This window comes from Orycteropus afer, unplaced genomic scaffold, assembly GCF_000298275.1.
Source record: "Orycteropus afer afer isolate SDZICR_OR568_19922 unplaced genomic scaffold, OryAfe1.0 scaffold00356, whole genome shotgun sequence".
In the NCBI taxonomy this organism is placed as follows: Eukaryota; Metazoa; Chordata; class Mammalia; order Tubulidentata; family Orycteropodidae; genus Orycteropus; species Orycteropus afer.
In genome coordinates, this window is record NW_006921943.1 from 3187185 (window position 1) to 3202039 (window position 14855).

The following is a 14855-nucleotide window of genomic DNA, read 5'->3' on the forward strand; positions in this document are numbered from 1 at the left end:
AAAAAAAGTAATGGGACCAGGTTTGTTGGTCCAATAGAGCCTGATGGAAGCATTGAGACTATGACCCCTAGCTGCCCTTCAGGTCTGGAATTGAACCCACTCTTGTGGCTTCCAGCCAAACAAAAAGCGTATGAGTTGAACATTTATATTAGGTAGATATACTCGTTGGAGATCAATCACGGGAGACTAGAAGGGCTATGTATGCACAGGGAGACAGCTCAGTGCATGAGTGCATGGAGGGAAGGACACAGGGAAGAGGTAACTATGGGGAGGAACTGGGAGGGGAGCTGTTGCATTGTGGGAAATTGTAGTCAATGTCATGAAACTGTGTGAGCTGCTGTATGGAAAGTAAATTTGCTCAATAAACTTTCACCCAAATCACAAAAACAAACAAACAGAGAGGAAACAGCATACATGAAGAAAGCAAATAGTTATTAAAGATACAGGAAAGGAAGGAAAGACCAAAATGGATGTCAGGAGAGACTCTGAAGCTTGCTCTTGAATGGAGAGTAACTAAAGCGAATGGAAGAAATGACGAGATAAAAGAGCAGAACAGAAGATTTCAAAGGGCAGCTGAACAAGACATAGTGAGTTACCATAATGAAATGCTGAAAGAGCTGGAGAAAAAATTCAACCCTCCAGTTGCAATATGGCAGGATTCTATGGGCAAAATATTGAAGGATGCAGGAAGTATCAGAAGAAGTTGAAAAGTATACACAGAATCACTGCACCAAAAAGAATTTATTGACATTCACCTATTTCAAGGAGTAGCATACACTCAAGAACCAATGATATTGAAGAAAGAAGTCCAAGCTGGAATTGATGAAGCCCCTTGAGATGTTTCAAACGGGTGTAGTGCTGCAGGTGCTTACATGTCTACGCCAAGAGATTTGGAAGACAGCTACCTGGCCAACTGACTGGAAGAGATCTGTATTTGTACCCATTTCAAAGAAAGGTGATCCAATAGAATGTAGAAATTATCTAACAATATAATTCATAGGACACATAAGTAAACTTTTGCTGAAGATAATTAAAAAATGATTGCAGCAGTGTATTGACAGGGAACTTGCAGAAATTCAAGCTCTAAGGTCAGAAGAGCACGTGGAACAAGGGATATCATTGCTGATGTCAGATGGATCTTGGCTGAAAGCAAAGAATATGAGAAAGATGTTTTTCTGACTGTGTGAACCATAACAAATTATGGATAACATTTCAAAGAATGGGAATCCCAGAACACTTAATTGTACTCATGAGGAACGTGTACATAGACCAGGAGGCTGTCGTTTGAACAGAACAAGGGGATACTGCATGGTTTAAAATCAAGAAGGGAGTGCATCAGGGTTGTATCCTTTCATCACACTTATTCAATCCATGTGCTGAGCAAATGCTCCGAGAAGGTGGACTGTATGAAGAAGAACACAGCATCAGGACTGGAGGAAGACTCATCAACAACCTGTGATGTGCAGATGACACAACCTTGCTTGCTGAAAGTGAAGATGACTTGAAGCACTTCTTGATGAAGATTAAAGAGTAAAGTCTGCAGTATGGATTACACCTCAATATAAAGAAAACAAAAATCCTCACAACTGAACCAGTAGGCAGCATCATGATAAATGGAGAAATGACTGAAGTTGTCAAAGATTTTATATTACTTAGATCCACAATCAACACCCATGGAAGCAGGAGTCAAGAAATCAGATGTTGTATTGCACTGGGCAAATCTGCTGCACAAGACCTCTTTAAAGTGTTGAGGAGCAGAGATGTCACCGTGGAAACTAAGGTGCTCCTGACCCAAGCCATAGTATATTCCATCGCCTCGTATCATGTGGAAGCTGGACAGCGAATAAGGAATACTGAAGGAGAGTCGATGCCTTTGAATTACGGTGCTGATGAAGAATGCTGAAAATGCTATAGACTGCCAGAAGAAGGAATAGCTCTGGCCTGGAGCTAAGAATGCTCCTTGGAAGCGAGACTAGCCGGACTCCGTCTCTCCTGCTTTGGTCCTGTTGTCAGAAGGGACCAGTCCCTGGAGAAGGATGTCATGCTTGGTAAAGTGGAGGGTCAACAAAAAAACAGGAAAATCCCAAACAAGATGGATCGACACAGTGGCTGCAGCGATGGGCTCAGGTATCGCAAGGATCGGGAGGCTGGTGCACGACCAGGCAGTGTTTCATTCTGTCGCACACGGGTCGCTGTGAGTTGGAGCCGACTCAGCGGCACCTACCAACAGCAGCAACAATGTTGCAGAAAATGTTTTTTGAGGGTTTGGATGATAGCGTTGAGTAAAAGTTAAAGAGCTCTTGTGTACTATCGATGCTGTCCCGGCCATCCTTAGGTGCAGGATTAATTTGACATCTGCAGCCATTGTCCATGAGCACAGTCCCCCTGGGTCAGGAGTGCATTACATCAAGGTGCTGGCATGTGTGGGTCCCTGGACCTCCTTGTGTCTGACCTGCAGCCCCGGTGGCTGCTGCCTCCCAGTGAGAACCCTTGTGTCCGTGCAGCTGTGGGGAGTCCTAGGTGCGCAGCATGGACTGAGCCTGGGAGGAGTGGTCTGTGCTGTCGTTCGATCTCACTGCCTCTGAGAACAGGCAGGGCCACGCGGCTCCGCTGTTGAGCACTGGCGTCGTCTTGTCTTGTTCTCAGCCATCGAGGAAACTGCTCTCTGAGTTTATGTGTGGTTGGTGTGTGGCTCTTAGCACCTAGCGCTGTGGCTAGCACTGTGTGCTGAACACGTGGTTGGCTGGGTAGGTGGCAGTACACACAGACGCGAAGGTGGAGAGAGGAGGCGGTGTGTCCCCCAGGGACAGCTTCAGACCTCCTCCTAGTAGTGCCCCCTTAGGCTTTGGTAACCCCCCTCCTAGGGGTGTCCTCACAGGCCTTTATTACCCCACCACCTCCTAGGGGCGCCCGGGCCTCAGTAACCCTGTCTCCTGCTGTCCAGGGCTCTCGGCCTCCTGTGCCCCAGGTGCTTCCTGTCTTTCGCTGCTGGTTGCAGGGGAAATGCCAGTGAGTTACAGAGCCGCGTTGTCCTGGCAAAGGCACCTGAGATGTCGAGCAGGGAAGTTGATAAGAAAGGTTGAGTCAGTTTGTCCTGATTAAGGACCAGTAGAAGGGATGACAGCGAGAGCTGGGACCCAGTCCTTGCTTGGTGGGACCGCTGCGTGCCATCCTTCAGGGTCCTTGCTCTGGTCCTGAGTCGGGTTAAGGAGAACCCTGGGAACTGACGTGGTATCCCTGGCCTTTCCTGGGCTGGCACCGTGCTCTCGGCAACTCGTGGGTAGGGCAATGTGGAGAGTGAGACTGGCTTCACGGTGAAACTTGCGAGAAGGTGGCATGACTGCTGGCTGCACTTCCTGGGTGCAGGCAGAGCCTGTGTTCTCGCTGACTGCAGGCCGGCCCTGCATGAGCGCCGTCTCCTCTGCCGTGGAAGCGGCCATTCCACACCACTGACTGCTCTCCTTGCCTCTGTTGTAGACCTAAATGCCACCTCAGTGAGCCTGCCTTCTACCACACCTGTGTCTCCGTCCACCATATCCACGCAGAACCTGGTGATGGCATCGTCAGGGGTGGGAGGTGATGCCAGCGTCACACTCACGCTGGCTGACACTCAGGGCATGCTCTCCGGGAGCCTCGACACAGTGACACTGAACATCACCTCACAGGTGAGGGCAAGACCCAGCTGTCCTTCCCAGTTACTGGCCTCCCTCCAGGCCTGGGCTCAGCCGTGAGCTGCTGCTGAGAGCCTGACCCATGGGTGGTAAAGAGCTCCTTCCATGCCCCTCCCAGGATCGTGTAGTTTTCAAAGACTTCTTGGTCATTGCAGTTACGTTTTGCAATACAAGAAATTGCCAAGGGTCATATTGATCACCAGAAGGGGTGGTTGCTTAAGTTAGAATTACGGGTAAGAGAGTGACATTGTACAATACCCCCTAAAGACTGGGGTATGGTCGTAACTGTGTTTAACTAAAATGCCACACTACTGCCTGGCTGCCTCGGAAGACCTGCTCGGCCCCGTGAGAGCCTTTTTCAGGCAAACACAACCATTGCATTTGGCTCACAGACCAAATTTGTGTATTTGATGCAAACATGTCTTTTTTTTTTTAATAACGTGTGTATGTGTGTATCCATGTAGCATGGTATTGTGCACTGTGTTCATGTTGTAGCATGACTGGTGCTCTGCCGCATGGGTGAAGTACCACCACACTGGTCCGTCTGTCCTTCAGTGTAGAAGCCAGGGTTGTCCAGCTGTTTGGAATCAAGCTGCTGTGAACACTGGTGTCCAGTTTTCACATGGCACTGTGGGTTTCCATGGATAAGCAGTATTAGGGTAGAATTATTGGGTCCTAATGGTGGTTTTACAGAGCCCTCGCAGCACAGTTGGTAAGCACTGGGCTGCTAATGAACAGAGCAGTGATTAGAACCCACCAGCGCCTCTGGGGGAGAAAGATGAGACAGTCTCCTCCTGTGAACATGTACAGCCTTCGAACCCTCTGGGGCAGTTCTCTGTTCCCTTCTTTCCTGTACGGTTGCTGTGAGGCAGAGCACTCAGCAGCAGTGGGTTCGGGTCTCTGGACGGTAGTTGTGTAACTCCCATGAAGGCACGGCCTTGGCGCTCCTCTGAGGCATCTCTGTGCTGTCTGCACCACTGCAGGGAGCCCGAGTCGACCTGACGGCAGCGGGTCTGGGTTTAGCTTTCTGGGGATCTGCCAAGCTGCTGTCTAGCATGGCTGTGCCATGGAAGGCTTGTTAAACTGTGAACTGATGGGACGGTCCCACGGCTTCTGAGGTCGGCGCTGTTCTCTTCCAGGGGCAGCATTTCCCAGCGTTGCTCACAGACCCATCCCTCTCGGGCCCAGGCAACACAGGCTCCCCGCAGGTAATACTCGTGAGCCACACGCCACACACGCCCTCCACTGGCTGCGAAGAACTGACTTACCAGGTGAGTGCACGTGAGTCCCCTGGCGTGGAGGTGCAGAGCGGTGATAGTTAAAGCGAGACGTGGGACAGCAGTCTTGTGCCTTGGTAACTCTCCCATAACCCCACAACCTCAGATAGTGTTCTCATTGATGTGTTTGTTAACGCCTCACAAAGCTTTTTGCATCCTGAGAGAGAAACCAGGGGTTGGTGGTTCTTGTTTCTCAGCTGGAACTCCTATCCTTCATCTACCTTCAGCATTTCCATCAGCTTTCTGTGTTGTGGCCACTGTGTCGCTGATCAGCACGTATTTGAGAGATGACGTTACCCTGGTGCTGATCCAGGCGCTGGAGTGGACTGAGGCGGTGAACTGATGCGTAACGTGTTGGGAAACCACACGTGTGAAGAAAGGCCATGGAGAGGGTCAGAGGGCAGAGACTGGGGCCCGGCTGCTGAGCATGCTCCTGGAGCTGTCACATGGTAGAGTTCTGCGTGACCCAGAAGGCTGAGCGCGTGAGGGTCTGGGACACAGGCTCTGTGCATTCCATGCTGTGCTTCCTCCTTGTTGTTGGGTGGGATCTTGTGGTGGTGTTAGGTGCCATCGAGTCGGCGCTGACTCACAGCGACCCTATGCACAGCAGGATAAAACCCTGCCCGGTCCTGGGCCAGCCCCACAATCTTTGCTATACCTGAGCCCATCGTTGCAGCCACTGTGTCAATCCATCTCATTGAGGGCCTTCCTCTTCTTCAATGACCCTCCGCTTGACCATGCATGATGTCCTTCTCCAAGGAGTGGTCCCTTCTAACAACATGACCAAAGTAGGTGAGACAAAGTCTGGCTATTCTCGCTTCCAAAGAGTATCCTGGCTGCACTTCTTGCAGGACAGATTTGTTCATTCTTCTGGCAGTCTGTGGTACTTTCAGTATTCTTCATCAATACCACAACTCAAAAGTACCAACTCTCCTTCATTCTTCCTTGTTCATTGTCCAGCTCTTACATGCATGTGAGGCAATTGAAAATACCATGGCTAAGGTTAGGTGCACCTTCATCTTTAGAGAGACATCTTTGCTCTTCAACATCTTAAAGAGTTCTTTTGCAGCAGATATGTCCAATGCAATACGTTGTCTGATGTCTTGACTGTTGGTTCCATTGGTGTTGATTGTGGAACCAAGTAATATAAAATCTTTGACAACTTCAGTCTTTTGAACATGCAGTCAAGCAAGATGTGTTGATTACTACTGGTGATTGGAATGCAAAAGTTGGAAACAAAGAAGAATCACTGGTAGTTGGAAAATACAGACTTGGTGATAGAAATAACGCTGAAGATCACATGATAGAATTTTGCAAGACCAATGACTTACTCATTGCAAATACCTTTTATTCAACAACACAAATGATGGCTATACACGTGGACTTCACCAGATGGCGTACACAGAAATCAGATTGATCACATCTGTGGCAAGAAGTGATGGAGAAGCTCAGTATCTTCAGCCAAAACAAGGCCAAGAGCTGATTGTGGAACAGACCAGCAACTGCTGATATGCAAGTTCAAGTTGAAGCTGAAGACAATTAAAACAAGTCCACGAGAGCCAAAATCTGACCTTGATTATATCCCACCTGAATTTAGAGATCATCTAAAGAAATTTGATGCATTGAACACCAATGACCAGAAACCAGAGGAATTGTGAGATGAGATCAAGAACACCATCCATGAAGAAAGCAAAAGGTCATTAAAAAAACAAGAAAGGACGAAATAGACCAAAATGTTTGTCAGAAGAGACTCTGAAACTTGCCCTTGATCAGAAAGTAGCTAAAGCAAATGGAGGAAATGACAAGACAAAAGAGTGAAACAAGATTTCAAAGAGCATCTTGAGAAGACAAAGCCAATTATTATAATGAAATGGTCAAAGATCTGAGTTAGAAAACCAGAAGGGAAGAACATGCTCGGCATTTCTCAAACTCAGAGAACTGAAGAAAAAATTCAAGCTTTGAGTTGCGATGTTGAAAGATTATATGGGTGGGATCTTAGTACCACAGAATTGGAGGGAACATTCGATAGTTCAGAAATCTAGCTTATATTAGTTAGTATCTTCTTATATTTTCCTACTGGTCAAGCGTCCCATGGCCGTTTCCTTGTATTATTTTTAGTTTTTTGAACCTACAGTTGTTTGTTTTTGTTACTTCTTTTACTGCTGTCGAGAACACACAAAGCAGAACACGCCGCATCTCTCCCGTTTGTCCAAGTATGATGCAGTGACTCATGACATTCTCCAGGTTGGTCTACCACGCTCACCTTCGTTTTCTGAGTTGTTCTTCCCTCATAAACATAAACTCACTGCTCTGTAATTTTCTGAGTTCCTGCTGTCAGTTCGATCCTGTATAGACAACTCTTGAAAGAGCACAATGCTCAAGGCAGACTTTCTTAACTAGTTAAGCTAAATTACTGTTTGATTTAAGAAGACTTGAGGGAATAGTTTTAGTTTAAGGTTTTTAAAGATTATCTCAGGGCAGTACTTTTAAGGGTACATCCAGCCTCCGTGGCTCCAGAAATTCTGGGGTCCCTGAGAACTTGAAGTTCTATTCTGCAGTTCCCCCTTTTTATCAGGATTCTTCTGTAGAGTCTCTGATCAAAACGTTCAGTAATGGCAGCCAGGCACCAGCCGCTGCTTCTGGTCTCATGGCAGAGGAGGCAGTTGTTCATAGAGGCACATGGCCACACATTCCATGTCTTTTCCTGCTCTTGACTCTCCTCCTTCCTCTGTTGCTCTGGGTAAAGGGAGCCTAAGTGGTGGGCCTTAGATGCCTGCTTGCTAGCTTCTTAGGCCCCAGGCACTAGGCAGTGACCTAGGAGGTAGATCAGAAGCAGTAAACACAGTCCTAGGCCGGGTAACTGGGATGTCCCACAAAACTGCAGACTAATTGTCTGTACGCCTTTGTGTCGATGACCTGTTTGTCATTTGACTAGTCTCCCCCCGCCCCAGAAAATACTTGTTTTGGGGCCCAAAACATTTAGCAAGTGATAGTTCTAAATAGAGAGGAAGTTAAACTTTTTCCTTGAGACTTTTCAGAGTCACATGTAAAGTACGATGAATAAGAAGCAGGATTCACGCTCACACCATGGAAGTGTCGGGGCTGCCGAAGCCCCTTGCTCGCCCGTGTTCACGATGGCGCTCTGGAGCCCGGAGCCTCCTGCCGTCTTGGAGCTGTGCGTGACCAGGCTCCCCTAGGCAGCACCACACTTACTTCCCCTGCCCTGAGCCCATCTCAGCCGTTCGAATCCGTCCTTTTCTTGCTGAGTGCCCCACATTACTTGTCTCGTGGTAGAAGTGCTAACAGCTGGTGGCCAGGTCCCCGGTGTCTTTCCTGGGCCCAGGCATGTAGTAGTTAGTGGGCTCTGGCCCGCAAGCCTTTATCATGAGGAAAGTAAGGCTTGAAGGGGATGGTGAAGAACTGTCTTACACCTGCCCCGTGAGCAGAGACACAACTCGCAGCTTTGCCCGGTGCTGCCTAACTGTGGGAATGTCACTTTGCAGTCATTAAATCAGTTTTCTGGTTAGCTGAGACAGTCACTTTTTCCTAACAAGTTCCGAGGGGTCTCAGGTCACATGTGCCTACGTGGGTGTGGGTGCAAGGTGACGCTGTGTCTCCTCAGGCTGTGAGGAGGCTTAGGGCTGCTGGGAGAGGTGACTGCTTCCTCCTGTCGCCACTGATTGAGATGACTTTAGGGTCCCACACTGCACCCCTGCCACACTGTCACACACAGATAACAGAGGCAGCTGAGGCGAGGAGCGGACCTCGCTTCGGTTGGGGTGTGTGTCCCACACGGAAAACCTTCACACGTGTGGCCGTTATAGGGTCCCACACTGCACCCCTACCACACTGTCACACACAGATAACAGAGGCGGCCGAGGCGAGGAGCGGACCTTGCTTCTGCTCGGGTGTGTGTCCCACACGGAAAACCTTCGCACGTGTGGCTGTTATAGGGTCCCACACTGCACCTCTGCCACACTGTCACACACAGATAACAGGTGGCAGAGGCGAGGAGCGGACCTCGCTTCTGCTGGGGTGCATGTCCCACATGGACAACCTTTGCACATGTGGCCGTTAGCCTGTCCCTCTCCCGTCAGTGTGTGTGAGTTTTCGGATGCCCGCAGTTACAACATGGAGCAGAGCGTCTGAAAGTTTGCTCTGCACATGGTGTAACTGCCAATGGTGCACTGCGCCTGTTTCTGAAGTGGCGGCCAGTTGACCCTCTGTGATAGTGGAGCATGTATGGCACTGCATCCTAGAGGGAGCTGTGCCTGTTTGCTTGTCTGTCTCTTGAGTGACATGGCCGGGTATTGACTTGTCATGTTTAAGGAAGGAAGTGTCTGACTTAGAAACGATTTTCTGAGCGTGCACAGTTCCTGTACTGCTGAGAACAACTGCAGTGCTCTGATACTGGACGGTGACTAACTGCAGATCTTCAGTTTAACGAGTGACCTTCATCGTATGCACCGTTTACTTGTGTTGCTTTTCTATCTGCAGTTACAGACTAGACCTCAGGGTCGCTATCCCAGCACTTTCCAAGCTCTCCTGATACACAGACGTGTGTATGTATGCGTGCTTCCTTTTCCTACACAGACCACCACATGTAGACACACATGAAACAGTGGCCCAGGTACCAGCTGTGATTCACATCGTGTGTTTCTCTTTGTGGCCTCTTCTACTGGTTTCTCGTGCACAGACTTTGCTGTTACAGTGCCGAGTCTGGCATCACCTGGTACCCTAGGAGCACCTTGTGGAAGTTGTTGACGGATTTTTCTTTACTGCTCATCTATTTCTGTTCATCTTGGGAAGTGTTTAATAAATTCCATCTGTTTTCTTCACTTTCATGAAGCTGTGTATACAGCTTTTCACGTGCGAGGCTGAGCTGTATTGTCTGTGGGAGCTGAGCAATACACCTCCCTGAGTTTGCTTATCCTTTTTAAGGTGACAGTGGCAACCCATTAAAGTGGTGTGTAAACCTACTGTCTGGTGTAGGCTACGGTTTGGGGAAAGTGCAGTTTGCTGAGAAAGATCTGTACCCAAAGCAGTATTTTTCAAAATTAATCCTTGACTGAAACAAGAAATAATACCAGTTCGTGTCTGTTGAATGCTTGCTGAGTGCCAGGCACTGAAATTTGAAGAAGATGATAAGGCATGGACTGGGTGAATGTGGTGCTGGCTTTATAGTCTGGTGGTTCACAAGCTCAGAGGGTCTAGTACAAGGGTGTGATCATCTCTGAGTACATGGGTAGGACTGCCTGTGTGTGTGTGTGTGTGAAGTCTCAGGTGTGTGGTTGTGACCATGCAGCCACACGTGTAAGTGTGAAGTCATTGATGTGATTATGAGTGAAGTCATGGGTGTGGTTATGTGAAATCACAGGTATGACTGAGCTTTAAGTCTTGGGTGTGAGTGTGTACTTCGGGGTGTGACTTTGAAGTTCTGAGTGTGTGTGTAGTCACGAGTGTGACTGAGCATGAACTACCAGGTATGTGATTGTGTAGCCATGGGTGTGACTGAGTGTGAAGTCCTGAGTATGAATGTGTAGCCATGAATGTGAAATCCAGGTGTGAGTGGGTAATCATGTGTGTGACTGGGTGTGAAATCCAGGTGTGTGTAACCGTGAATGTGACTGGGTGTGAATTCCAGGTGTGAATGTGTAACCGTGGGTGTGACTGGGTGTGAATTCCAGGTGTGAGTGTGTAACCGTGGGTGTGACTGGGTGTGAAATCCAGGTGTGTGTAACCGTGGGTGTGACTGGGTGTGAATTCCAGGTGTGAGTGTGTAACCGTGGGTGTGACTGGGTATGAATTCCAGGTGTGTGTGTGTACTGACAGGGCCCCTCTTCCCTCCAGGTGACTGATGTCTCTCCGCACCTGGCCAAGGGAAGCCCACTGGAGAAGGAGAGCCGGGCACACCCGTGCATGGAGTGTGGCCGGGCCTTTCCGTCGGCGGCCGCGCTGCTGCAGCACAGCAAGGAGGTGCACGGCCGGGAGCGAGTGCACGCCTGCCGACTCTGCAGCAAGGCCTTCAAGCGTGCCACGCACCTCAAGGTAACGCCTCCCAGACATGCTGCTGAAGGAAGAGTTACCGGAACGTTACTTAGTTTTAGCAGGTGAATTGTGATGCCCTGATCGATAGGTTGCGTTTTCCTGTACAAGTCAGAATCTGTTTTTAACAGAGATTGAAGTTACACTACAGGACTGTTTTTAGTGGGCAGACTAGCGAAAAAAAAAAAAAAAGCAGAAATCTGCCATCACATACTCAAAAGGCCAGGGCACAGGCACTCTCAGAATTGCTGGTGGGAATGTGGATAGTTGTGGCCTTCCGTGGGCGGACGGGGACACCTGGCAAAACCAGGTCAGCGCTGACCTGGCGGTCCTGAGAATGTGGACAGGTGTGGCTTTCTGTGGGTGGACGGGGACACTTGGCAAAACCGGGTAGGCACTGACCTGTTGGTCCACCCGAAGACCCACCCTTTAGGAATAGGCGTGCAGCAGCACACAGGGATGTTCATTGTACGCTGTGTGTAATTACAAAACCCTGGGATGAGCTCAACACCACATGTCGAAGAGTGGCTGAGTCAGCTGGGGCACTGGCACATGCGAGAGTGTGCACTGACACTTTGGGGAAACTCCGTGCTCTGCTGCTGTTGAGGCCGCCATGTTTGAAATTGATGCGCTTCCAAAGAAGAAAGTTCCAGGGACATGGTTTTGCTGGAGAATTCTACTAAGTGCTTCAAGAAGAATTAACACTGTTCCTGAAAATAGAAGTGCTTGCACTCCCCAGTCTGCTTTAGAGCTTGTATCCATCTGTAGACATGTGCAGCCTGAAGACGACAGAGCAGTGAGGGTTCCGTTTTGAGATCGTTGTGGATTCACGTGCAGTTGAAAGAAACTGAGCAGAGGCCCTTTGTGCCCTTCGCCCAGTTTCCTCCTAGGCCGCATCTTGCAGCACAGCGTTGCGGTGATGTCGATGTTTTTGTAGCAACGGATCTTGTTGCCCCTTTTCGTACCCATTGCCCCTCGTCACTATGCACCCAGTCCTACTGCCCAGCAGCTACTAGCCCACTCTTTTCTGTAAATCTGCTTTTTCAAGAATCTTATGTATGTATTTAATGAATAATCTGTTGGAAGGAGCCATGGTGTGCTGTGTGGGGGTGACGTGGTGGGGACGAGATCTAAGTTTGAATCCTGGCTTCATCTTTACAGGGTGACCTTGGCCAGACCTCAGCATCCTCATATGCCACGGCGATGTTTATTTCCTCTTTAAAACGGGGCTGCCTTTGCCAGGTGTCCCCATTCGCCCACAGAAAGCCACACCTGTCCACATTCTCGCCAGCAATTTTGAGAGCACCTTTAAAACAGGGCTGCAAGGGGAAGGCTGCTTGCATGGGGCCCTTCTCAGGCTGGCCCATGCTTACCATGCCGGGTTTTGTTTAATCATTCACAAAACCCAATCAAAACACAAGCCAGGGAGCAGCCTCCAAGGTTATCCCACCATTGCCTTGACTTTTCCAGGTGGTGGTTTTCCCCTGCCATTGCACACGTATGACATCCTGTGATGCCTGACGATGCCATGCATATTTGTGCTGTGTCATTCACAGGAGCACATGCAGACACACCAGGCCGGCCCATCTCTGAGTTCACAGAAGCCTCGTGTGTTTAAGTGCGACACCTGTGAGAAGGCATTTGCCAAACCGAGCCAGCTTGAGAGACACAGCCGTGTCCACACAGGTAGTGGTGGGCGGAGCTTCTATCCTCGTCATGAGCCAGGAGTGTGTGTGGTGAGCTGATTGTGTGTACGCACGCATCCACAGGCAGTGACGGGGCTCCTTCTGTCCTCGTTGTGAGCCACGAGTGCATGTGGTGAGCTGATCGTGTGGGTGCACACGTCCACAGGTAGTGGCAGGCAGAGCTTCTGTCCTCGTCATGAGCCAGGAGTGTGTGTGACGAGCCGATCATGCATGGGTATGCATTCATCATGCGATGTCCTGTGTGTCCAGCAAGGCCCAAGAGTCCACTTGTTCACTGACTTTTGATCAGTTTTTGTTTAATCTGATGTCAAATAAGATATCCTCCCGTGACATTAAGGAGCTCTGGTTGGTGCACAGTGAAGTGCCCGGCTGCCAACCAGGGGCTCGGCAGGTGGAAGCCATCTGAGGGTTTTCAGAAAAAACACCTGGCCATCTGCTCCCGTAAAGACCACAGCCTAGGAAGCTGTGGGGCCTTTCTGCTGTGTGAGTCTGATCGACTGGATGGCACATGATGACTGCATGCACTGTGACCACGGAAGACATCCGCCAAGGCCGTGGCTCTCCCCACCCTCTGTAGGAGCTCCTTTCTTTGTCTTTCTCTGCTGTCCTCAGACGTCCCTCTCCACCGGCCTCCCCACCTGTCACCTCAGTCTGCTCCCGGCTCTGATACAGACAGGGCGTCCAAACAGCTACAGTCCCTGCCTTTCTGCCCTAACCCCTCTGGCTCCACACCCCGCCCAGCACCCCACCAGGTCAGCAGTGGCCTCTGTGCCTTTGAGCACCAGGGGCGCTCGTCTCCTGTCTCTGTCACTGCCCCTGTCCTGGCTCATGAGGCAGCGTGCTGCCAGGAGGGCTCTCAGCCTGTGCACGCCCATCCCTAAACCAGACGAGGGGAGGGATCATCTGGTTGCTGGGGGAAGAGGGGCAGGTGGGGGCGGGCACGCGCTGCAGGACAGTGAGCGTAGGGGCTGTGCTCAGAGCCTGGCAGGAGGTGGCCAGCAGGCAGCCAGAGGGGCACACGAGGAACAGGCTTGGACTCTGGTGTGGGGTTTAGCATCTAGCTGCTGAGCCATCATGGTGTCACCCGGCATCCTCCCAGCAAAGGCATTTCCTCTTCCTTATGTGCTTGGAAGCAGTCAGGTAGCGTGGCAGAAATGGGGAGGAAGTTGTACTCTTCATTGTTCAGGGGATGACTGACTGACTGGTTGCTTCAGGTTCGTGTGAGCTTACTCTTTCTGAAGATGGACTTTAGCGTGAAGCTTGAAAGCCACACTTTCTGTAGTGAAGGGCCGCCATCCATGCTGGGCAGACATGTGTATTACGTGTTTATCATGTGGAACACAGTCTCCTGTCCTTCAGTCTCTGCTTATTGCCCGGGAGCCACAGGTCACCTGTAGTTTCTACCTGCCTGCTCGCTGTGTGTTCTAGACACTGTGTGACTGACTCCCATGGCTTTGATTACGCTCCATTTCACGGTTTAACGGGGGGTGCCAGGACTCTGTGGGCTGGGACGTGGCTGGAATGTCTTTAACCAGCGGGAGGGCGTGCTACGTTGCTCTGACTGCCCACCCAGCAGCACTGTCTCCACAGGGGAGCGGCCCTTCCGGTGCACGCTCTGCGAGAAGGCCTTCAACCAGAAGAGTGCACTGCAGGTGCACATGAAGAAACACACGGGTGAGCGGCCCTACAAGTGCGAGTGCTGTGGCATGGGCTTCACACAGAAGAGCAACATGAAGCTGCACATGAGACGTGCACACAGCTACGCGGGTGAGCGGGGCAGGCTGGGGAGCCAGGAGCGTGCATGTGTACAGCTACACGGGTGGGTGGGGTGGGAGCATGTGTGTGTACGGCTATGTGGGTGGGCTGAGCATACGTGTTTCTGAGAAGCGCCTTCCTCACTGATGAAGGACAGCCATGCGGGTAGAGTCACACCCCAAGGAGGGACAGTGCGAGTGCACACGCATGGAAGGTGTCACACCCCAAGGAAGGACAGTGTGGGTGTATGAGTGTAGATGGTGTCACACCCTGACGGACAGTGCAGGTGTATGTACATGGAAGGTGTCACACCCCGAGGAGGGACAGTGGGTGTATGTGTGTAGACGGTGTCACACCCTGACGGACAGTGCAGGTGTATGTACATGGAAGGTGTCACACCC

At 50.4% G+C, this 14855-nt stretch overlaps 1 protein-coding gene across 1 annotated transcript in view; it reads left to right on the top strand.

Moving 5' to 3' along the window:
* ZNF236 (zinc finger protein 236) overlaps positions 1-14855 on the top strand; it is a 95827-nt gene that overhangs the window by 80043 nt on the left and 929 nt on the right. The window contains exons 26-30 of the mRNA XM_042782521.1: positions 3478-3665; positions 4811-4942; positions 10799-10996; positions 12550-12679; positions 14290-14466. Coding sequence (XP_042638455.1) covers positions 3478-3665; positions 4811-4942; positions 10799-10996; positions 12550-12679; positions 14290-14466 — 825 coding nt within the window. The remainder of the gene's footprint in view (positions 1-3477; positions 3666-4810; positions 4943-10798; positions 10997-12549; positions 12680-14289; positions 14467-14855) is intronic.